The 25,364-nt window shown below is 43.9% G+C and overlaps 1 protein-coding gene across 6 annotated transcripts in view; it reads right to left on the bottom strand.

Moving 5' to 3' along the window:
* The window catches only part of STXBP5L (syntaxin binding protein 5 like), an 815,959-nt gene that overhangs the window by 360,045 nt on the left and 430,550 nt on the right, over positions 1–25,364 (bottom strand). For all 6 annotated transcript variants that reach the window (XR_004539193.1, XM_033941651.1, XM_033941652.1 and 3 more), the window contains one exon: positions 15,017–15,084. Coding sequence is in view for 5 of the 6 variants with exons in the window: in XM_033941651.1 (XP_033797542.1) it covers positions 15,017–15,084 (68 nt within the window). In the remaining variant the exon portion in view is untranslated. The remainder of the gene's footprint in view (positions 1–15,016; positions 15,085–25,364) is intronic.

Raw genomic sequence — 25,364 nt, 5'->3', positions numbered from 1 at the left:
GCTTGTCATACCAATGTCCAGATCGTTTATAAAGAGCACAGATCCAAGCACCAAGCCCTGCGCCACCCCACTGGTGATGCTCTTCCAGTCCGATCTTGGAAAGGCTAGTCAAAGAATCAGAAGCCCAACTTACTGGTATTTATTGAGGCAGACAATTTGTGAATCAGTAACTCCCAGTTAGGGTTTACAAGAAAGCACAGTTACTTATCGTAACAGCTGTTATCCAGGGACAGCAGGCAGCTATTCTCACATAAGGGTGACATCATCAATGGAGCCCGGATGCGGAAGCCTTGCAAGCAGACTTGCTTGTAGAAACTCAGAAGTTTCGAGACAGTCGCATCGCGCATGTGCGAGAGCCTTCCCGCCCAGCACAGGGCGAGTCTCCTCAGTTCAGATAGCTAGCAGAGAAGCCAACCAGGGGAGGTGGGTGGGTTGTGAGAATAGCTGCCTGCTGTCCCTGGATAACAACCGTTACGGTAAGTAACTGTGCTTTATCCCAGGACAAGCATATGGGTGACCTCCAAACTAACCAGAATGAGATGGAGGGAGCGTTGGCAACTTAGGAGAATAAATTTTGTAATACTCTCTGGCCAAAATGGTTATCCCCTCTGGAGAAAACATCCAGACAATAGTGAGACGTGAAAGTATGAAGCGAGGACCAAGTAGCAGCTTTGCAAATTTCCTCAATAGGTGTAGATCTGAGGAAAGCTACTGAAGCTGCCATTGCTCTGACTTTATGGGCTGTGACTCGACTGTAGTTGTAATCCAGCCTGGGCATAGCAGAAAGAGGTACAAGCAGCCATCCAGTTGGAGATGGTACGCTTAGAGATTGGATGTCCCAACTTGTTTGGATCGAAGGAGACAAAAAGTTGAGGAGCAGTTCTGTGTGGTTTGGTGTGTTCCAAATAGAAGGCCAAAGCACGTTTACAGTCCAGAGTATGAAGAGCTGATTCTCCAGGATGAGAATGAGGCCTTGGAAAAAACACTGGAAGAACAATGGATTGGTTGAGAAGAAATTCTGAAACCACTTTAGGTAGGAATTTAGGATGAGTAAGAAGGACCACCTTGTCATGATGGAACACGGTGAAAGGTGGATCAGCAACTAAAGCTTGCAGCTCACTGACTCGTCGAGCAGATATGAGGGCAATGAGAAACACCACTTTCCAAGTGATATACTTCAGATGAGCCGTAGACATTGGTTCAAATGGAGGCTTCATCAATTGAGCAAGAAAAACATTGAGATCCCAAACCACTGAAGGCAGTTTGAGAGGAGGTTTGACATTGAAAAGTCTTTTCATGAATCTGGAAACCACCAGATGAGCAGAGAGGGGTTTCCTTTCAATAGGCTGATGAAAAGCAGCAATTGCATTGAGATAGACTCGAATTGATGTAGACGAGGCCAGAGGTGGATATGTGCAAAAGATAATCTAGCACAGAAGGAGGAATGTTGAGGCTCCTTATCACGAGAGATACACCACATAGAAAATCTAGTCCATTTTTGGTGGTAGCACTGTCTAGTGGTAGGCTTTCTAGAAACCTCTAAAATGTCTCTTACAGTTTGAGAAAACTGAAGAGGAGTTACGTTGAGAGGTACCAAGCTGTCAGGTGTAGAGACTGCAGGTTGGGATGAAGTAGAGATCCTTGACTCTGTGTAAGCAGAAACAGAAAAACTGGCAGAAGATATAGCTCCCTGCTGCTGAGTTGAAGTAGAAGGGAGTACCAAGGTTGTCTCGGCCACCGAGAAGCAATCAGAATCATGGTGGTATGAGCGTTCTTCAACTCAAGACAAGAGTCTTGAGAATGAGAGGGAACGGAGGGAATGCATACAGGAAGAGATTCGTCCATTCCAGTAGGAAAGCATCTGCCTTGAGGCGATGAAGAGAATATATCCTGGTGCAGAATTGAGGCAGTTTGTGATTTTGGGGAACTGCAAAGAGATCTATCCAAGGCATTCCCCACTGTGAAAAATGTGATGTAGAGGCGAGGAATGGAGTGTCCATTCGTGAGGTTGCAGAAGACGACTCAAGTTGTCCGCTAAGCAATTTTTTTGCCCCTTGGATGTAGACAGCTTTGAGGAAGGTGTTGTGATGGATTGCCCAGTCCCAAACTTTCAGAGCTTGTTGACAAAGGGAGGAAGATCCCGTCCCTCCCTGTTTGTTGACATAGTACATGGCAACTTGGTTATCCATTCGAATGAGGACTACCTGGTCATGAAGATGTTTAAAAGAATTGAGAGCGTTGAAAATCGCTCTGAGTTCCAACAGATTGATGTGACACCGACGATCCGTACTGGTCCACAGGCATTGAGTATGGAGACCATCGAGATGAGCGCCCCAAGTGTAGGTCGAGGAATCTGTTGTGAGGACCTTCTGATGAGGGGGTGTTTGAAACAGCAAGCCTCTGCAGAGATTGTTAGAGAGCATCCACCAGCGGAGAGACTGCTTTAAGGAAGGAGTGACTGCTATGTGTTGAGAAAGTGGGTCGTAAGCCTGCGTCCACTGAGATGCCAGGGTCTACTGAGGAATTCTGAGGTGAAGTCTGGCAAAAGGAGTCATGTGTACTGTGGAGGTCATGCGACCTAGTAGTACCATCATGTGTCTCGCTGAGTCTTGAAGAGTAGGAAGACACTGCATGACAGAGTTGAAGGAGAGCTTCCAGATGTTGTTGTGGAAGGAATGCTGAGTTGGATAGTGTCCAGAACAGCTTCAATGAATTGCAAATTCTGAGAGGGCTGAAGTTGAGATTTGCAAAAATGAATTTCGAATCCCAAACTTTGTAGGAACCACGTAGTCCGTTGGGTCGCTACAATAACCCCTCGAGATATGGCATCCTTGATGAGCCAGTCATCTAGGTACGGAAACACGTGAAAACCATGGTTCCTTAGAGCTACTACTACCAGGCACTTGATGAACACTCTGGGAAATAAGGCCAGGCCAAAGGGTAGCACTCTGTATTGATAATGCAGATTTCCCACCCGAAAAATGAGATATTGATGGGAGGCCTGATAAATGGGAATATGAGTATAAGCCTCCTTGAGATCCAGAGAGCATAACCAGTCGTTCTGATCTATGAGGGGATAAAGGGTCGCTAGGGACAACATGCAAAATTTGCTGAGAGTCCCGAGATCCAGAATGGGTCGCAGACCGCCCGTCTGCTTCAGAACAAGGAAGTAATGGGAGTAAAAAACCCCTGTTCTGCTGTTCCGAAGGAACTGGTTCGATGGCATGGAAACGAAGCAGAGCTTGAGCTTCCTGAAGAAGAAGGGCGGTCTGGGATGGACTGGAAGGATACTCTCTTGGAGGAAGCTCTGGTGGAACCTGAGTGAAATGAAGAGAGTATCCTTCTCTGATGATTGACAGCACCATGAGGTTGGATGTAATTATCTCCCATCGATGATAAAAATGATGGAGACAACCTCCAATGGGGGGAAGAGAGGACAGAGACAGAACGGTGGAGGTTATGCTCTATTTTAAACAGTCAAAAAGGCTGTGTAGCCTTAGGTGCAGCAGAAGGTTGAGATTTCTGTTGCTTCTGATTCTGCTGTTTCTTGAGAGGCGGTCGAGTGTAAGGAGCCGCTCTTGGAGCGAAATACCTCTGGAAAATTGGAGGAGGGCATGCAGGCTTGGCAGGAGCTGGCTTAGGCTTTGGTCTGACAATAGATGCAAAAGATTTTTCATGTTCAGACAATTTCTTGGTGGCAGCCTCGATAGATTCATCGAAGAGGTCATTGCCTGCACAAGGAATATTAGTCAAGCGGTCCTGAAGATTAGGGTCCATGTCTATGGTGTGAAGCCAGGCTAGGTGGCACATTGCTACAGAACAAGCAGTCGCCCTGGCAGACAACTCAAAGGCATCATACGAAGACTGGAGAAGATGTAATCTGAGTTGTGACAGAGTAGCTATGACTTCTTGAAATTCGAAGTGCTTTTGTGTATCTAAATAGCTGAGAAATTTTGGAAGAAGATCAATGAGGAACTTTAAATAAGTGACAAAATGAAAATTATAATTGAGGATTTTAGAGGATATCATGGCATTTTGCTAAAGGCGACGTCTAAACTTGTCCATGGTTTTCCCTTCCCTTCCGGGAGGAACAGTAACATAAAATCTGGAAGGATGGGATCTTTTCAAGAAGGACTCCACAAGCAAGGACTGATAAGACAACTGCAGATTCTCAAATCCTTTGCAATGTAGAGTGTTATACCTGGAGTCCAACTTGCCTGGAACAGCTGGAATTGCATAAGGAGTCTCCAGGCTTCGTGTAAAAGTCTGAGACAAAAGCTTATGAAGGGGAAGCTTAAGTGACTCTGCAGGAGGTTGAGGAAGATGCATGCCTTCGAGGTACTCCTTAGAGTATTTAGAACCAGTATCTAATTGAAGGTCCAAGTCAGCAGCTATCTGACGAAGAAAAGAAGAGAAAAATAGCTGATCCGCTAATGCCTTGCCTCGAGAGGGACTCGAGTACCTCGAAGCAGCCTGGGTCGAAGATGAAGCTTCGGTAGGAAAATAGTCATCAAAAGAATAAGGCTTGGACAAAGCAATAGAAGCCGTGGAGACCTCGATCGAGGAGTCAGAGGTCTAGCAGAGCTGGAAGGTGTCGATCAAGGCTTAGTTGAAGAAGGACGCTCCTGAGAAGAAGAGCTATGCCTGCAGGTATGCCTCGAGGTAGGTCTCGATCGATGACGAGAGTGGTGCCTGGAAGCAGGTCTCGAGGATCGAGGAGACTTGGCTTCGGAGATGGAAGCAGACGTTGCCACCAAGGAATGGATGGGGCTAGAAGCTATAGATCGAAGCTCATGAGGCTTGGTGGAGGAATATCGAGGCACTCCCAAAGACTCTGCTCCTTGTATGGAGTGTGAATATTCCTGTCGAGGCACTTGCAAAGAATCTACTCCTTGCTTCAAGTGCATAGATGCCAGACCAGACACTCACAGAGACTCTGCTCCCTGCATAGAGTGTGTAGCTTCAGTCGGAGGCATAGGAAGAGGCTCGACCTCGCGGGAGTCTGCAGAATGCCCAGGCTATATTAGAGTAGCTAGCTTCGGTCCCATATTACTTAGGAATTGAATGAACTGCTGCTCTAACATGGTCTGGAAAGAAGCCGACAAGAATGGATCCGTGTCTGAAATTGGACCACTTGCTTTGGCTGGAGGTTCCAAAGTGGCAGTGGAAATGTGCTTTGACTTGGAAGTCTTATCAACCTTGATGACCACAGCTGGAACTTTCTGCTAAGCTATCTGACCTGAGGAACCAGGGGAAGAAACAACAGGTGTACTCGAAGCAAGAGCTGCTGCAAACGAGGAAGGCTTGATGATGCTCAAGGTCGGAGTCATGGAGGCAGGAGTACCCTCGGTAGAAGGTGGATCCGAGGCAGCTTTCAAAGACGAGGATGTGACTGAAGAGTCCATCCCGAAAAGCTTCTCCACTAAAATTTGATGACGTTTACGGGCACGAGGTTGAAGAGTAGCACAGCGCTTGCACGACTTTGGTTGATGGCCCGGCCCAAGGCAGTTGAGGCACTGACGGTGTGGGTCCGTGAGAGAAATTGCACGCTGGCACCTGCTACACTTCTTGAAGCCCGTTGCTGGACGGGATATAGGAGGGAAAATAGCCGCTGCAAAGTCAAAGCCCCTGGGCTGCGGCCGAGCAGCCTGCCCCTCCAGTCGACTGGAAGAAAATATATATATATATATTTTTTTTTAAACTAGAAATAAAATAACACAGCGACTTGTGAAGAAAACTAACACCAACCGTGGTGAGAGAAGGCACGAAGTAAGTTAAACGCAGAGAGTCAAAGACAGACTTCTAGGCTCCGCGGAAAACTGAAGAGACTCGCCCTGCGCTGGGCGAGAAGGCACTCACACATGCGTGATGCAGCTGTCTAGAAACTTCTTGGTTTCTACAAACAAATCTGCTTATGAGGCTTCCGAATCCAGGCTCCATTGATGACGTCACCCATATGTGAGAATAGGCTGCCTGCTTGTCCCGGGATAAAGATTATCAAGGTAAGAACCTAATCTTTCCTTCTTGTACAACTCCACTCTATTCCTGAATACTTGGGATGTAACAGACCAGTCCCTCAAATTCAGGGTGGAATTGATGAGCCTGCAGGCAGAATCGAAGATCCAAATGTGGAAACTTTGGCCACCACATCTATTTTGTAAAATGTCGTAAAGGTATGCAAAGATGACCAAGTGGCAGCTCAACAAATTTCTTCTGGGGAAACCACATAAGATTCCACCCACAAGGAAGCAATACCTCATGTCAAGTGAACCTTTACCAAAACAGATCGCCACTTACCAGCTCCAATATAGGCGGATGAGATTGCCATCTGTATCCATCTTGAAAGGGTGTCTTGAGCTGGTCTGTCCTTATGGGCTGCTCCAGCCAAAACAAACAGGTGATCTGCCAAACGAAATTTGTTTGTGACTTCAAAGTACCTCAGTAAAAGCCTGCGCACATCCAGCGATCTCAACATCCTGTCATGCTTGCCCGAACCTGAGGGCATAAAGGCTAACAACCACACCTCTTGGTTGATGTGAAAACTGGAAACCACTTTCGACAGAAAAGAGGAGACAATGCGCAGGATTACACTTGATTCCGTAATCTGAAGAAAGAGATCTGTGCAAGACAAAGCCTGAAGTTCAGATAATCTGTGGGCCAATATAATAGCCACCAAGAATATCATCTTAACAGTAAGATCCATCAAAGAAGCTCGGTCCAACAGCTCATAGGGTGGACTAACAAGCAACCTAAGGACCAAATTAAAATTCCAAGTTGGAAATGGCTGACGCAGTAAAGGGCGGAGCCGTAACACACCTTTCAGAATCCTGACCACATCTGGATGAGCCACCAGAGAGCTCCCCTGGGGATTAGAACCGCAGCAAGAAAACCCAGCTATCTGAACTGTCAGAGGCACATTTCTAGGTCTTCTTGGAGGAAGGCAAGTACCACTGGGATAGACTCTGAGCTCAGGTCTTCGTTCTTTTGAGTGCACCAGACTTGAAAACACTGTCAGGCCTTAGCAAACACTGCAACAGTCGACTTCCTTTTCCTACCAAGATGGTAGCAACTACTCCAGCGAGTAGCCTCTGCACACTAAAGTTGCACGCTCAAAAGCCAGGCCACAAGACTAAAGAGATCCAGATCCTACAAAGATATTGGGCCCTGCATGAGGTGTGACAGGAAGGTATGAGACCCGGATCTAGCTTTAGACCAGGGGTGTCAAAGTCCCTCCTCGAGGGCCACAATCCAGTTGAGTTTTCAGGATTTCCCCAATGAATTTGCATGCACTGCTTTCATTGTATGCTAATAGATCTCATGCAAATTCATTGGGGAAATCCTGAAAACCCCACTGGATTGCGGACCTCAAGGAAGGACTTTGACATCCCTGCTGTAGATGGACCAGGTCCGCATACCATGGGCACCTCGGCAATAAAGTGCCATGAGAATCAACCAACCTCCGTGCGGCCTTGATTCTCCACAGAAGACGTCGTATCATTGGCCACGGGGGAAAGACGTAAAGGAGGCCATTCTGTGGCCATGGCTGAACCATCGCATCCAACACTTCGTTTCCTGGTTTGCGATGGCAGCTGAAGAACTGAGCCATCTTCCCTTTAGATGCCATACATTGGAATGCTCTCTGGGAGAGTGACTATTCTCCTGGATCCAGGGTTTGGCAGCTGAGATAATTCGCTTGCACATTGTATACTCCTGCTAGAAGAACCACCAGGAACCCTAGAAGATGGTTTTCCAGTAAGCAAAAGAGCATCTGAGCTTCCCACCATAGGGGTGCACTTATGGTGGCCCCCCTGATGATTGACATAGGCTATTGCTGTTGCACTGTTCAAGAAGACTCAAACCGCCTTGTTCTGGAGTGCCCTCTCAAAGTGCAGAGCCAGTTTGATCAGTTGAAGCTCCAAGCAATTGATCGACAATTTTCTCTCAGAAGGAGACCAATGTCCCTGGACAGGACTGTCTGTGCAAAGCACCCCACAGATGTAAAGGCTGGCATTTGTCATCATGATCAGGCAGGTGGAGATCCAGAGGGGAACTCCTCTGGAGAGAGAAGATTCAACCACCAGACTAGACTGCAATGAGTCACCTGTATCCAAGGGAGTCGTTGATGTAACGGATCCCTCTGCAGACTCCAACGGAGATATGCACTTCCTGAAGTGGTCGCTTTCACCCAGGGGACAACATCTATTGTCGCAACCATCGCCCCTAATATTTGTAAGTATTGCCAGGCTGTCAGGGCATAAGTGTGTAGAAAGGCACAGATCAATTAGAGAAGTTTCTCCTTGTATGATTGTGGAAGAAGCACTCCCATGACAAACCAGACTCCCAGATAATTTCAGGTTTTGTATTAGAACAAGGTGACTCTTCCAAAAGTTTATCACCCATCCTAATCTCTGCAGCAGCTGGATGATTAGGTGAACTGCCTGGTGTCCTTCCAACTTCGACTGAGCTCCGATGTGCCAATCGTCCAGATATGGATGGACTCAGATACCGAGTCCGAGCAAGTGTGCTGCTACAACCACTGTCACTTTGGTGAAGGTTCAAGGCACTGTCGCCAGCCAAAAGGGCAAGCGCAAAAACTAGAAGTGCTGTTGCAAGACGTGGAACCTCAAAGTACCTTCTGGGTTCTGGAAAAATGGGAATTTGAAGGTAGGCTTCTGTCAAATCCAGAAATTCCTCCAGCATGACCAACCTCAATGTTTCCATAAAGCACTGAGGAATTTTGAGAGTTGTATTAACCTCTTTGAGGTCCAGAATTGGTCTCCAGTTTTCAGAGCCTCTTTTTGGCACAATGATATACACTCCTCCCTCAATATTCGCGAGGGTTAGGGGCAGAGTTGGCTCGCAAATATTGAAAATTCATGAATAACTTTTGGGCCAACTCTGACCCACCCCCCGGCATCCCAGACCTTACCTGGTGGTCTAGCAGTCCTTCGGGGCAGGAGCAATCTTCCTACACTTCTGCCAGTGCAGATCACTCATCCAAAATGGCTGCCGTTGAGTTCCCATAGTCTTTCAAGACTACGACGAGAACTCACGGCAGCCATTTTGGATGAGTGATCTGCACGGGACAGCAGCGTAGGAAGATTCTCATGCCCCGAAAGACTGATAGACCCTCAGGTAAGGTCCGGGGAGATCAGGGAGGTGGGAGGGAGGTGGGTTGATTCCGGTTTTAGGAAATCGTGAATAATCAAAATTGCAAGTCCTAAAACCGCGAATCGGGAGGGGAAGTGTATAATGAGTATCTGCCGGAGCCCAAGTTGGACTCTAAAATGGACTCTATGGCTGCCATATCCAGTAGTATTTGGACAGTGGTTCTGGCTTTTACCTCTTTTTCTGGTTTACCGACTGGGGAGTCCAGAAAAAGCTCCGATAGGGGATTAAAAGTGGGTAAACAAATCTCTTGATTGATATGGAAGACAGAAAGCACCTTCGGTAGGAAGGCAGGTACCATCCGCAGAGAAACACTCATCTCCATAAACTGGAGGAAGGGTTCTCTACAGGAAAGGGCCTGCAACTCTAAGATCTGCCTTGCTGAGATAAAGGCAATCAAAAACACAGTCTTAACTATAAGATCCAAGAGGGATGAATTCAGCAGAGGCTCAATTCAGAGCTCGAGAGGCCCTTCAGAACCATATTGAAGTCCCAAGATGGGAACAGCCTGCTCAACGGGGGGAAGGGTGCAATCTGAGTGAGCCCCTTCATAAATCAAGTGACGCCTGAATGAGACTACATACCTCTCTGGGCCCTAAAACACGAAAGACCAGCTACCAGCACCTTTAGAGAAGAAACCGCTAGGCTCTTTTCAAGACCAGCTTCTAGGAATGCTAGAATCACTAGGAGAGGAGCCTTCTCAGGCTCCACTAGTTTCTTGGCACACCATAACTGGAAAGACTTCCAGGTCTTCGAATAAGCCACAAACATTGCAGGCTTTGTTGCTCTAAGGAGAGTTGTAAAGACAACTTCTGAGTAAACCCTTCCAAATTAGAGCTGTGCACTCAAAAATCATGCCGCAAGACCAAAGCACTTTGGATTCTCCATTGGAACTGGGCTCTAACTGAGAAGCTCTGGTTTAACCAACAGCTTGAGACATCTGCACCTTTGCAGATTCAATAGATCTGCACTGATGGGGCCAATCTGAAGCTACCAGAATCACCAGTCCCTTATGGTTCACTATTCTGTGGATGATCCAACCCAGCATAACCCACAGAGGAAACGCATAAAGCAGGAGATTGGAGGGCCAAGGCTGAATGACGACATCCAGCCCTGTGCTTTCCTAATTGGTTCTTCGACTGTAGAAGTGATCTGTCTTTGTGTTCTTGGCTGAGGCCATTAGATCCATTTCTGGTCTTCCCCAGTAGTCTCTGTCCGCTGGGACAGAGACTACTCCCCCAGATCCAGGGTCTGCCTGCTGAGAAAATCAGCCTGAACATTCTCTAACCCTGCCACGAGGGCAGCTGAGAGCTTGTAAGTGAACTTTTGCCCACTGGAATAACATCTGTGCCTCAAGGCACAGGGGAGCACTTCTGGTGCCTCCTTATCTATTCACATAAGCTATTGTGGTAGCATTATCTAAAACACCCTGATTGCCTTTCCTGTCAGGAAAGATTGCAACTCCTTCAATGCCAAGTGAATGGCTTTTAGTTTCAGATGATTTATGGACCACAGCAGTGGGTCCCCCAACTGCTCAGGCTTGTGTTGGTCGTAAGGGTCACCCATGTGTTGATTCTGAGAGGCATACTCCTCGACAACACATCCCCCTGGAGCCACCAATGCAACCTGTGCTTTGACCCCAAAGTTCAGGGGAGCAGCATCTGCAGGGAGTGGCGTTGTGGAGACCACTTAGACAAAAGAGAGTACTGGAGTGGCCGCATATGAGCTCACGCCCAGGGAACAACATCCAGGAAGGCCACCACTGAGCCTAGCACCTGAAGGTAATGCCATGCTGTGATCTGCTTCCTGAGTTTGTTTGCGTGGCTCAGGAAGAGAAACTTGGCCCTAAGTCATGTCGAAGTAGACTCCCAGATATTCCTAGCACTGAGTAGGCTAAAGGTGACTCTTTTAGAAGTTGACTATGAAACCCAGGCTCTGGAGGAGGTTCACCACCTGCTACACTGCATGTTTGTCATCTTTGAAAGAAGAGGCTATGATCAGTCAATCATCTAGGTAAAGATGCACCTGATGCTCATCCTGCATAGGTGGGCTGCTATAACCACCATCACCTTGGAAAAGGTGTGGGAAGCCATGACCAAACTGAAAGGGAGTGCCACAACTGGAAGTGATGATGCAGAATGTGGAAACTTAAGATATTTCCTATGATCTAGAAAGATGGGGATGTGACGATACGCCTCCATTAAAGCCAGAGAGGCAAGGAATTCTCCTGGAGCCACTGCTGCTATAATGGAGCAGACCATCTCCATTCGAAAGCTGGGGACCTTTAGTGCCTTATTGACTAATTTCAAGTCCAGAATGGGCTTTCAATATTCTGTGCCTTTCTTGGGCATTATGAAATATAAGGAGCTGATTCTTCTGAGCCCGATTCTTCTTCAGGAACTGGTTCTAGGGCATGCATGTCCAAGAGTTGTTGTACTGTCATTCAGACTTTGGATTCCTTCTCCAGCCATCCAGCTGGGGAGTAAAGGAACAGATCTGGAAGGGGCCAAGAAAACCCAATCTTGTGCCCCTCCCGAATAATGTCCAGAATCCAACGGTTGGATGAAATCTGTTCCCATTCCTTCCAGAAAGCCAACAGTTACCTGCTGATAAGAGGAGGGGTGGTTGTGACCCTGGCATCACTGTGGCTTCTTGGAGGCCAAGTCACAGCGAGAACCCGTGGGTTACTGGCACCTATAACTGTCAAATATCTGTCTGGACCCCTAAAAGGGCCTCTGAGAAGAGTAACCATAGGATAATTGGCAGAATCTCCCAGAGGCACAAAACTGCCTCTTCTACCCCTGGCAGAACATCTCCTGCTATCTGAGAGGGATTTGGGATAGCAGTCAGCCATACAGGCCATGAGGTCGTACAGCCCTTTGCCAAAAAGCATCTGCCCCTTGAAGGATAATCTGCTGAGAGTGACCTTGGAAGCTAAGTTGCCCGCCCATTGTCTGATCCAGAGCATTCGATAGCAGAAATGGAGTAAGTTGAAACCTTCTCAGGATCCTGATGTTATAAAGAGCATCAACCACATAATCCACTCCCTCCTTAATCATGTGGGGAAAGGTGTGTTCCAGCTCCAAGGGACTAGTCCGCAATCTGGTATGACAGGCTCATGACACGAAGGAGGCAGCTGCTGCAACTTTGATACCCGAAGCTAGTGCTTTAAACTGTCTTTTAAGGACAATGTCAATCTAATGGTCCTATGCATCCATCAGCATCACTCCAGCCTCACTAGGAAGGGAGATGCGCTTGATCACTTGCACTACTGTGGAATCCACTTTTTGCTGCACAAACAGCTGCTAGAAGTCCAGAGCCATAGGACAGAACCTAGATATAGCTGTGGCAACCTTTAGAGCGCCTTCAGGTGACTTTCATTGGTCAGTGACTAAGCAGGTGATGTCTGGATGAGGAAAAAAGGTTGTCTATGCATTAGTGCCACTCATAATGGAGGACTAAGAGGTGGAAGGCTCTGAGCATTGAGCTTTAATGCAAAGGTGTCAGAAATAACATGTTAAACAGAAGCTGATTTAACAAGGAGATACACTGAGGGATCATCACTGTGATCCAAAGCCGCTCCTACCTCCTGACTGCGAAAGGGATCCCAAATCATCCACAGAAGCAGAGAAGCCATGTGATAAGGGATTGAAAAGAGAATTCCAATCCTCCCAGTTCTGCTCTAAAGGGTCACTGGCATTAGGAGCCAGTGTGGTATGAGGTGGAGACGCCTGCTTGGGAGATGAATCCCCCTGAGGCAAAGCTGGTGCACACATAGGCAACACAGCACTTCCTGGGCTTGTTAAATAGGATTTCCATAAAAGGCTGACAAAATCAAAAAAGCCTTGCACCAGAGGTTCCGAATCTGCAAAATCTCAGACTTGGGAATTAGGGTCTCCTCCACTACCACACGCTTGCATTTCGCACTTCATTGCTCGTGGTCTCTGAGCAGGATCTCTTCCAAAGCCCTGGAGAACTGAAAAGAGGCTGAATCTGAAGCTCTCACTCCTTCTTCCTGCACTCTGCAGAACATGGCCACTCCTCAGCTAGTAAATCTAGGCAAAAACTGCAGGAATTGGGGCTAGACTGATCTGGGGCATCCATTATTAATGATCCCTAGGCAAAACAAGGGAGTTTGAGACAGAAAAAAGGTCTTTAAAAAAACAAAAGCTAAAATTCGAAGACAGCTGCTGCCAGAAAATTTGCACCAAAAACAGCCCGTTGAAGCTTAATAGAAAAACAAAAAATAGTGAGAAGGGGGGTTGGAGGTGGGGGAACCTAGCCCTAATCCCAGAAACCCTCAAAACTGGGTTTTAAAGACCTCCCCCCCCACCCCACACACACACACCGATTTAACCCTTAGGGAATAATGGGAGTACTCACTGTATCAGCCTGTCTGCAGGGAAAGGATTTCTGCCTCAGAGACAGCAAGCACAAGTCTGCTGATGGAGATCTTCTGATTGCTGCTCTGGCAGACCCCAACCCTAGGCTTCCACTCTCAAAAGTCCACACAATGTGCTTGGGGAAAAAACTTAACAGCCGGCTGGCTCCCTGATACCCAGACAGTTGTTACACAGGAGCCCCACAGCCTATGCTCAAGCATCTAATAAATCAGCAGGTGAGCAACAACCAAAGGAACGGACCCCGAGCTCCTGAAGGGACACCAAGCAGGCTGGTTCCACAGGTACACTCAAAGAGATTGGCCTGGGAGCAGCAGTCCAACCGTGATGGACTGCGTCCTTTCCCCAAAGTAAGTCCAAGAAGGGGACCTCTGAGCAGCAAAGCCCTGCTGAAATTTGAAGACCATTGACAGAAATATTTGAATATAACAAAAAGAAGCACAGCAGATCAGAACACACCTTCTGAGTTCATTTGAAGAAGGAAAAACAGAAGAGGAAACTGTTCTCCACTGCAGAAGGGGAGGAGTTCAGAGTTTTAATATGATACCCTTCTGCAGATTGGTGACTAGTGGGAAGTAACAGCTACTGTTACAGAATTCTATGTCATCGCTACGGAATTGCCTTTAGTATACTGCATTTTACCACAAAGGGAATTGATAATGTAATGCAAAGCATTCTAATGCATGCAAGTGCATTCATTATTAAGTACAAAATGAATAGTTCAGCTTGAATTAAACCTCACAAGTTGTGTTATTCAATGAAAGATAATCCTACCTCCTGAAGCAGTGTTATCTATCCCTCTCAAGGGCATCAGGCAGCTAACACACAGCATATTCACTATGAATCACTTAAAAGGTTAATGATTTTACAAAATAATAAAACAAAACACACACACAAAGTATCCCATCCCACTTCCTTGGCATCTAGAAGATGCAGTGGTTATCTTTTCAGTAAGCATTGGTCCAACCCTTAAAAAAAACAGATGATTCAACTTAGGATCTGTAATCTTTGTGTTGCCTTGGTCACAATACATGATACTACCAACTGCAATCCATATCCTGCAGCAATTTCTTATGTGATGAAGGGTGGATATATAAAAGGCACCTTCATACAATATGTGCAGGATTGTCTGAAAATCCAAGACTTCTAGACTGCTAAATGGGAAGAAACACTTAAAGGCTACATGTGTGGATTAAGACTGCTACTGAGCAAACAAAGTCTATTCAACAGAGTAGATGATCTGATTGCGAGATTGAGAGGTCCAACCTTGTTAATACATAAAGCATGTTTGACAGCCTAAAGATGTATTTTGTAGCAATGGATTGTAGAGACCAACTTCCAACTGTTTCTTACATTAAAAAAAAAATTGGCTTGGCTCATCTCCACTTAATATGTCAACTCCCTGGACTTTTTTTTTTTTTAATGAAACTCTTCATGTGCCTTCTTACCCTGTAATAATAATTTCAGGGTATGTCTGTGTTCCGAGGTTCCAAGTTCCTCCACCAACTGGCCATTCCTAGGTGCAATTTAAAAAGGGGGAAAAAAAAGGGCCAATGAGCAAGTACATGAATTTATGGGTTTTGCAAGAAACAACATCATTTTAATCCTATCTTCTTATTTTTAACTCTAGGCAATTAGGTATACATTAATGTAAGGAATATGAAGAAAACCTTATATATGAAGAGACAGTTGTCCCTAGAATAGAGGCAGTTTTGCTTTACATTGTAAACAAACATTGCAGGATGGACAGTTCAAACATAAAATCCCAGCAGGAAGCTATAACTGATAGTAAGAGCCGGACTGACAGTGCTCTGGACCCCTAGGCAGCAAGAGTCATGTAGACAGTAAGAGTCATGGGCCCCTAACCACCTATCAAAAATGATTACACTAGATCAGGGATCTCAAAGTCCCTCCTTGAGGGCCGCAATCCAGTCGGGTTTTCAGGATTTCTGCAATGAATATGCATGAGATCTATGTGCATGCACTGCTTTCAATGCATATACATTGGGGAAATCCTGAAAACCCGACTGGATTGCGACCCTCAAGGAGGGATTTTGAGATTCCTGCACTAGATGGAGGCTAGAGGAGTGGGGGACCCCTTCTCCTATGAACCCTCAGGCACTGCCCTATATCCTAATGGTCAGTCCACCCCTGGTGAAAGTATTTGGCAAATCTGTGGATATAATTAGGATGCAGTCCTGAGAATCTTAAGCAACATTCTGCCCATATTATTAATATTGGGAGTATACTGCAGGCATTTTGCTGCTTCTAAGGATGTAGATTATAAAGTGGCAACTTTGACATGACTTCAAAAGTTTAACAGTGAAAAAAAAAATCTCAAGATCTACTGGCAGGCCAGGTTTTCAGGATATCCACAATGAATATGCATGAGAGAGATTTGTAGGCACTGCCTTCTTGGTATGCGATCTCGAGGACCGGACTTGGGCAGCCCTGCATTAAGACTAGGGTTCTGGACTTCAGTAAGGCTGACTTCAAAATGTTAAAGCAACCCATTGGGTAATTCAGGGGATAGATGGACTTTGGTCAGCAAAAAACAGCACAGATAAGGTAACAAATCTTTATATAAGGCAGACAACAAAAGGAAAAGGAGAGAATAAAATGTTTTAGTGAGAACATAGAAATAGTAATAGCGAAATAATCAGAATTCAAAATACAGTCATGTGAAAAAAATAGGACACCGCATGAAATATTCAGTTCTTTCTTAAGAAGTGTTCACATATCGATGTCAAATCTTTTTTTTATTTATCTATGGAAAATAAAATTTTGTAATTGCAGGTAAACAACAAAAATTTTCCTCAATTTTCTCACGAAACAAAAGATATCCACAAAAATGTGTATTCTAACTGAGGAATAAATTAGGACACCCTACACCCTATAAGCTAGTGTTACCCCTTTGGCTGAAATAGCTATAGCTATCTACCAGTCTCTGACATCAGTCTGAGGAAAGTTTGATCCACTCCTCAATGCAGAATTCTTTCAGCTATGAGATGTTTAAGGGGTTTCTTGCATGCACAGCCCTTTTCAAATCACCCCACAACTCAATGGGATTAAGATCAGGGCTTTGACTCGGCCACTCCAGACTCTCCATTTCTTAGTTTTCAGCCAGTCCTTGATGGATTTACTGGTATATTTTGGGTCATTGTCGTGTTGCAGGGTACAGTTCCACTTCCACTTTAATTTTCTTACAGATGGTCTCATATGTTTCTCAAGCACCCTCTGATACATAGTAGAATTCATGGTGGATTCTATGATGGTGAGCTGGCCAGGTCCTGCTGCAGCAAAGCATCCCCAAACCATGACACTTCCACTTCCAAAGTAAGTAGTAGAGAGGAAGACAAGCATAGAACATAAGAACTGCCATATTAGGACAGACTGAAAGTCCATCAAGTCCAGTATCCTGGGCCAACCCAGGTCCATGTACCTAGCTAGATCCTATGCTGCTTAGCCTAAGAATAAGCAGTAGATTTCCTCAAGTCAACACAATAAATAGCCTATGGACTTTCCTTTTAGAAATGTATCCAACCCTTTTTTAAACCCCGCTTATTTCACCACATTCTCTGGTAAAAAAAATTCCAGAGTTTAATTACAGGTTGTGTGAAGAAATATTTTCTCTGGTTTGTTTTAAATCTACTACTTAGTAGCTTCATCGCATGCCCTCTAGTCCTAGTATTTTTAGAAAGAGTAAAAAAGCGATTCACATCTACCCTTTTCCGTTCCAATCATTATTTTATAGACCTCTATCATATCACCCCTGAGTCATCTCTTCTCCAAGCTGAAGAGCCCTAGTCATTTTAGTTTTTCCTCATAGGGAAGTCATCACATTACTTTCAACATTTTCGTTGCCCTTCTTTGTACCTTTCTAATTCCCTATATATCTTTTTTGAGATACAGTGATCAGAATTGCACACAGTATTTGAGGTGTGGTCGTACCGAGCGATACAACGGCATTAAAAATTTACATCTTTGTTTTCCATTCCTTTCCTAATTCCTAACATTTTCTTTCTTAGCCACTGCTGCACATTTAGCTGAGGGTTTCAACATATCCTCAACAATGACACCTAGAACCTTTTCCCAGGCAGTGACTCCTAACTCAGGTTCAAAGGCAAGGAACAAGAACAGGAGCAAATTGCAAATACCAAGAGAAAACCAGGAGATGCTAAGATTGAGGAAAGAACTTCAAGAACAAGCCATGATAACTGCACACAGCCAATATTGCTGATTGGTTAAGCAAATGAAGCACAAATGCAGCTGAAAATGTGATGATGGTAAATGAAAGAGAAATACTGTGTGTGAAAATCACAGTGGCCCAATTGACAAGGTCAACACACAAGGTGCAGAGAAGCAAGGTTCAAATTTCAACAGAAGAAGAATTGATACAACCCAAACAAGTCACCAAAAAATATCCTACATCATTACTGGAAAGATTGTGGCAGAGAAAGCATTGGCTTACTATAAAGATGGCAGAAACAGTTCTCTTGCATATTTTTTGAATGTGCTTTAGTAAATTCGTTTCCTCCAAAGTATACAGATCGAGATCTTTAAGTCTGTCCCCATACGTCTTATGATGAAGACCACGCACCATTTAAGTAGCTTTCCTATGAACCAACTCCATCTTTTTTATATCTTTTTGAAGGTGCGGCTTCCAGAATTGTACACAATATTCTAAACGAGGTCTCACCAGTCTTATACAGGGACATCAATACCTCCTTTTTCCTATTGGCCATATCGCACCCTAGCATCCTTCTAGCTTTTGCCGTCAACTTTTCAACCTGTTTGGCCACCTTAAGATCATCACATACAATCACACCCAAGTCCCGCTCTTCTGTCATACACATAAGTTCTTTACTCCCTAAACTGTACCATTCCCTCGGGTTTTTGCAGCATTTCTTAGCATTAAATTTTAGCTGCCAAATTTCAGACCATTCTTCAAGCTTCGCCAGGTCTTTCTTCATGTTATTCACACCATCCGGCATGTCTACTCTATTGCAGATTTTGGAATCATCCACAAAGAGGCAAATCTTACTCGACAGTCCTGTAGCAATATCGTTTATAAAAATGTTAAAAAGAACAGGCCCAAGAACAGAACCTTGAGGCACACCACTTGTAACATCCCTTTCCTCAGAGCAATCTCCATTGATCACTACCCTCTATCACCTTCCACTCAACCAGTTCTTGACCCAGCCCATCACTTTGGGATTGGGACCCATCCTGAGAGGGGTTCACTCATAGAGGGTAAGTGTTGCGCTCATCTTTCTGGAGAAGACCCTCTAAGGTACTTTTTCACAATGATATACACTAAAGATGGTGTGAGTGAGACCAACTGGAAAAACTCCAAACTGACAAAAAAATTCCACTCATCAAAGCATAGGGTATAAGCAGGAAGAGGAAAAGGATCTCAGAAACCTGCTTGGTGACAGTGAATAAACCTCAGTCAAGTCTGATAAAGTTCCAAGTTTTTCAGGATCAATGAATGAAACGTGGAAACTTGTCAGACTTGACTTGCTTTGAAGAGTGGGTTTTTTTGTCAGTTTGCATTTTTTCACAATTCTTGAAGGAAGAGAAGTAACTTAGACAGTTGTGATCTCAGGGCCTCCATCATGAAGGCCTTGAATTTGTTGATCCTGGGAGTCATCCACCATAGTTGGGAATGATATTGTTCGGTCCAAGGCAGCTGAACAAATTGTGTGGTGCCCATAATTGAGATTTCACCTTGAATGGGCATTTCTTGAACCATGGTGTTTGATTTGCTGTGTGGAACAGTGGCTTTGGGATCAAATTCAATGGGGAAAAGATTTCTCTCTTAAAAAAAAAAAAAGAAATATGAATAAAGAGCAAAAATAGAAAAATAGGATAAAGCTCATCCCAAACAGCCTGACCCAGACTGCAGTGAAGGGAGACAACAGATTTGAATCTATGTATTTGCATCATAGAGCAGAGCAGACAAAAATGAACAGAGGAACAGGAAATAACCACTGGGCCTAACCTTGTGCTCATTCTCAGAAAGACCACTTTAGTGTTTTGTATCTCTTACAGGAGGGGGGGGAAGGGGGTGGTATTGGTCAGCCGTGTTATTGATGTCAGCCCATTACTTGTTAATAGAGAACTAACTTTCTAAATATACTCCCTGATGTAAAGAATAATGGGAAGAGGGTTAGAATACAAACATGCAAATATCAGCAGATTTCAATAAAGTATGTAAAAGTGAAAAGCACTCCAACATTCATATAACATTATTCTACTACTTATACTTTTATCATTTAACATGGCATAACATAAATTCACATTTGAATACTGTAAAACCTTGCAGTTCTATGTGGTCAACAAACTAAGAAGACTGAACAGTCTCAGTGATTAACAAGTCAATTCTCCAGGAATTTTGCAAATAAACTAGATTTTAACAATTTTCTAAAATGCATATAAGATGAAGAAAAAGATAATAGTCTGCAAAACTCTGTATCCCAACTAGCTGCTTGGAAAGACTGTAATCTTTGTAAAAATCTCTTACATGAACAACCATGAACAGAAGGGAAAACAACCAATGCAGTGGCTTTCAATGAGCTGTTGGAATTGATGAATGTAACTTGATCAACTACGGTAAATAATTGGGTGTGTAACCATGCAAGGCTTTATATAAATGTACAAACTTCTCCCTAAATACTTCTAATCTCCGGACAATCCATTTGTAATCTGCCTTGAACCGCAAGGTAATGGCAGAATAGAAATCCCTAATGTAATGTAATAAAACATGGTTTCAAACTTGAAAAACACCCTAGCCTCTACTGGCAACCAATGAAGTTCTTTATAATATGGTGAAACACAATCTGTTTTCTTCAAATTAAAAATTAAACGCACAGCAGTATTTTTTTTTGTAGTTGTTCAAAGTTTTTATTGTAATTTTTGAAATACAAGAACAGAAAAATATAACAAACTTCAAGGTGTTCAGTTACAATACATTAGTCCAGTGGAGTATGAAAATCATGTACAATACGAAATCTTTGAAAATTTTTATGATAACCTGCCAGATATACTATACTACTATTAATTATTTCTATAGTGCTACCAGGCATATGCAGCATGCTGTACAGAGTCACAAAGATAGACAGACCCTGCTCGAAAGAGCTTACAATCTAAACAGACAAGACAACCAAGATATCATGGATACAGTTAAGGGGAACGTAGTGTTGAAGTATGATCTAATTGTTCGTAGTTTCCATAATATAAATAAGCTTTTTTGAACTAAAACATCAATGTGATCACTCATGGATAGATTTTTTAATGAAAGTATATTCCTAAAATTGTTGTGATAATAGGGTAAGACACCCATTCAGAGTCAAATTTTCTTCTGTATGTTTGGAAGGAGATGCAAAGAAAAAATTAGTTTTATCTGGATTAAGTTTTAGTTTAAAATCCCTCATCCAATGATCTAAAGTCTGAAAAACCTTCACAATTAACTGAGAAGCTGATGAAAGATTAGAAAAAATAGGAATTACTAAAGTTATGTCATCAGCATAATTTAAAAATTTTATATCAAAATCTGATAATCTTGAACTCAAGGAGGCGAGATAAATATTTAAAAGTACTGGGGAAAGAGGAGATTCCTTTAGGAACTCCACAAGGATTATTCCAGATTACTTCAAATATCTGACTTCATAAGTACGTAATTTTTTAAAAATCTCGGAACCATTGCAATACTTTGCCAGAGATGCTGATAATAATAATAATAATAATAATAACTTTATTCTTATATACCGCCAACAATCTTGCGACTTCTAGGCGGTTTTGGCATCCAAACAATTAAGTAGAACATTATGAGCAACCAAATCAAAAGCACTACTACTTAAATCAAATTGCATAATCAATGCTCCTGTTCCCTTACTAAACAAAACATACAGATAGTTCAGACGTGAGGCAATCAATATCTCTGTACTATGAAGAGGACAAAATCCCATTGTGACATGTGTAAGAAGAACATAAGAAGTTGCCTCCGCTGGGTCAGACCATGGGTCCATCACGCCCAGCAGTCCACTCCCACGGCAGTCCATCAGGTCCATGACCTGTAAGTGATCTTTTGTCTAAAACCTTTCAATCCCCATTATTCTTCTATCTATACCCTTCCATAATCCTATCTCTACCTCTATTTATATCCCTCAATCCCCGTATCTTTCAGGAATTTGTCCAATCCCTCTTTGAATCCCCTTAATGTAAGTTGTTCCAGTAATCCAAGAGTTGTAAATAAACAAATCCTTCCATCAATTTTACAAATATAGGAATAGATGCAATTGGCCTATATAATTAGAGATCTGAATAATGGATTCTTAAGGATTTTTTAATAACAGGTATAATTATATGAAAAACTATATGAACAAAAAAACCACACTTATAAGAACTGTATGGCAATGGATGATAATAACATTAAAACTTACAAAATCGGCCAAATAGAAAATGTTCTTATCTCAAAAATGTGGTTGTATCCCTCAGATTATGGAGTGTTATACCCAATTCATGGGTCACTTTGTGCTCCAATTCACACACTCTTATTTTCCTCATTTTTACTTTTGGGAAACTCGCCCTTTTCCAATACATGAGATAACCAATCAAATAGATCTTTCTGAAATGTTACAGAAGAGACTTTCATGAGAGCAGGGGGACATGATTCTAATAAACAGGAATTCACGTATTTTGCATAGAATTTTTAAAATTGATCCCATTCAGGGACTTTGAAAGCATTCCAATTCAACTCAGCCAGACTAGCATCTGTTAGCATTTCCAATGTGATATTGATCGAACTATAAACATCTTGACATGAAGATCTCAAATTATCAATCTTATTATGAACATAGTGCATTTTGTTTAGTTTATGATTCTAATTTATAAAAGCAAATATTGCATTGATGAAATGCTGTTTTGCTATTTCTCTCTTTGATTTCAGTTTCTTTCATCGTTCATTTCTAGGTGGACTCCTTACATGCAAGAACTCCCTTTTATATATAGCAAGCAGGGGCAGCTCAAGGCAATCTTCTGCCTGAGGTGAGGAATAAGCTGCCCCCCCAAGTATCCAAAATAGGGGTAGGGCAAGGGCTGCACCAACTATTAGGCAAGACTGGCCAGCTGCCTATGGCAGCAGCTTCTTAGAGGGGAGTAGCTTCAGTAACACAGTAAATGACAGCAGAGCCTCGCGCACCACTCCTTTTAGGCCCAGGTCACCCGTGTTCAGAGCAAAACAATAGATCAGACAAACTCAAAGAACCATGTTTCTTGCCACACATACTTTTTAACCTGCTTTTCTGCAAAAACACATACAGCACAGTTACTTACTGTAACAGTTATTATCCAGGGAGAGCAGACAGCTATTCTCACATATAGGTGACGTCATCGACGGAGCCCGGATGCGGACAGCCTCGCATGCAGATTTGCTTGTAGAAACTCAAAAGTTTTGAGTCTGCCGCACCACGCATGCACGAGTGCCTTCCCACCCAGCACAGGGTGAATTTCCTCAGTTCAGATAGCTAGCAGAGAAGCCAACCAGGGGAGGTGGGTGGGTTGTGAGAATAGCTGCCTGCTGTCCCAGGATAACAACCGTTACGGTAAGTAACTGTGCTTTATCCCAGGACAAGCAGGCAGCCTATTCTCACATATGGGTGTCCTCCAAGCTAACCAGAATGGGATGGTGGGAGTGTTGGCAACTTAAGAGAATAAATTTTGTAATACTCTCTGGCCAAAATGGCCATCCCGTCTGGAGAAAACACCCAGACAATAATGAGAGGTGAAAGTATGAACTGAGGACCAGGTGGCAGCTTTGCAAATTTCCTTAATAGGAGTGGATCTGAGGAAAGCTGCTGAAGCCGCCATGGCTATGACTCGACTCTGTAGTTGTAATCCAGCCTGGGTATAGCAGAAAGAGATACAAGCAGCCATCCAGTTGGAGATGGTATGCTTAAAGATTGGATGTCCCAACTTGTTTGGATCGAAGGAGACAAAAAGTTGAGGAGCAGATCTGTGTGGTTTGGTGTATTCCAAATAGAAGGACAAAGCACGTTTACAGTCCAGAGTATGAAGAGCTGATTCTCCAGGATGAGAATGAGGCTTGGAAAGAACAATGGATTGGTTGAGATGAAATTCTGATACCACTTTAGGTAAGAATTTTGGATGAGTACGGAGGACCACCTTGTCATGATGGAAAACTGTGAAAGGTGGATCAGCAACTAAAGCTTGCAGCTCTCTGACTCTTCGAGCAGATGTGAGGGCAATGAGAAACACCACTTTCCAAGTGAGATATTTTATATGAGCTGTAGACATTTGTTCAAATGGAGGCTTCATTAACTGAGCAAGAACAACATTGAGATCCCAAACCACTGAAGGCGGTTTGAGAGGAGGTTTGACATTGAAATGTCCTTTCATAAATTTGGAAACCACTGGATGAGCAGAGAGGGGTTTCCCTTCAATAGGCTGATGGAAAGCAGCAATTGCACTGAGATGGACTCAGATAGATGTAGACTTGAGGCCAGAAATAGATAAGTGCAAAAGATAATCCAGAACAGAAGATAAGGAGGAATCTTGAAGCTCCTTCTCATGAGAGATGCACCACGTAGAAAATCTAGTCCATGTTTGGTGATAGCATTGTCTAGTGGCAGGCTTTCTGGAAGCCTCTAAAATGTCTCGTACAGGTTGAAAAAACTGAAGAGGAGTTATGTTGAGAGGTACCAAGCTGTCAGGTGCAGGGAGTACAGGTTGGGATGAAGTAGAGACCCTTGACTCTGTGTAAGCAGAGACGGAAAAACTGGTAGAAGGTATGGCTCCCTGCTGCTGAGTTGAAGTAGAAGGTAGTACCAAGTTGTCTCGGCTACCAAGGAGCTATCAGAATCATGGTGGCATTATCGTTCTTCAACTTGACAAGAGTCTTGAGGATAAGAGGGAATGGAGGGAATGCATACAGGAAGAGATTCGTCCATTCCAATAGAAAAGCATCTGCCTCATGGCGATGAGGAGAGCATAACCTGGAGCAGAACTGAGGCAGTTTGTGGTTGTGGGGAGATGCAAAGAGATCTATCTGAGGAGTTCTCCACTGAGAAAAAAATGTGATGAAGAGGTGAGGAATTGAGTGTCCATTCATGAGGTTGCAGAAGACGACTCAATTTGTCCGCCAAACAATTTATCGCCCCTTGAATGTAGACAGCTTTCAGGAAGGTTTTGTGAAGGATTGCCCAATACCAAACCTTCAGAGCTTCTTGGCAAAGAGGTAGAGATCCCATTCCTCCCTGCTTGTTGACATAGTACATGGCGACTTGGTTGTCCGTCCGAATGAGGACTACCTGGTCGTGAAGAAGATGTTGAAAAGCTTTGAGAGCATTGAAGATCGCTCTGAGTTCCAACAGATAAATATGACACTGATGATCCATGCTGGACCAATGGCCTTGAATACGGAGACCATCGAGGTGAGCCCCCCAAGTGTAGGTTGAGGAATCTGTCGTGAGGACCTTCTGATGAGGTGACGTCTGAAACAGTAAACCTCTGGAGAGGTTGGAAGAGAGCATCTCAACGAAGAGACTGTCTCAACGAAGGAGTGACTGTAATGTGTCAAGAGTGGTTCGCAAGCCTGCGTCCACTGAGATGCCAGGGTCCACTAAAGAATTTTGAGGTGAAGTCTGGCGAAAGGAGTCACGTAAACTGTCGAGGCCACGTGACCTAGTAGTACCATCATGTTTCTCGCTGAGAGTGAAGAGCGGGAAGACACTTTGTGACAGAACTGAAGAAGAGCATCCATACATTGTTGAGGAA

Source organism: Geotrypetes seraphini, chromosome 4 (genome assembly GCF_902459505.1).
Source record: "Geotrypetes seraphini chromosome 4, aGeoSer1.1, whole genome shotgun sequence".
Classification (NCBI taxonomy): domain Eukaryota; kingdom Metazoa; phylum Chordata; class Amphibia; order Gymnophiona; family Dermophiidae; genus Geotrypetes; species Geotrypetes seraphini.
Note: the sequence above shows the minus strand (reverse complement) of the source record. Positions and strands in the feature narration are given on the sequence as shown.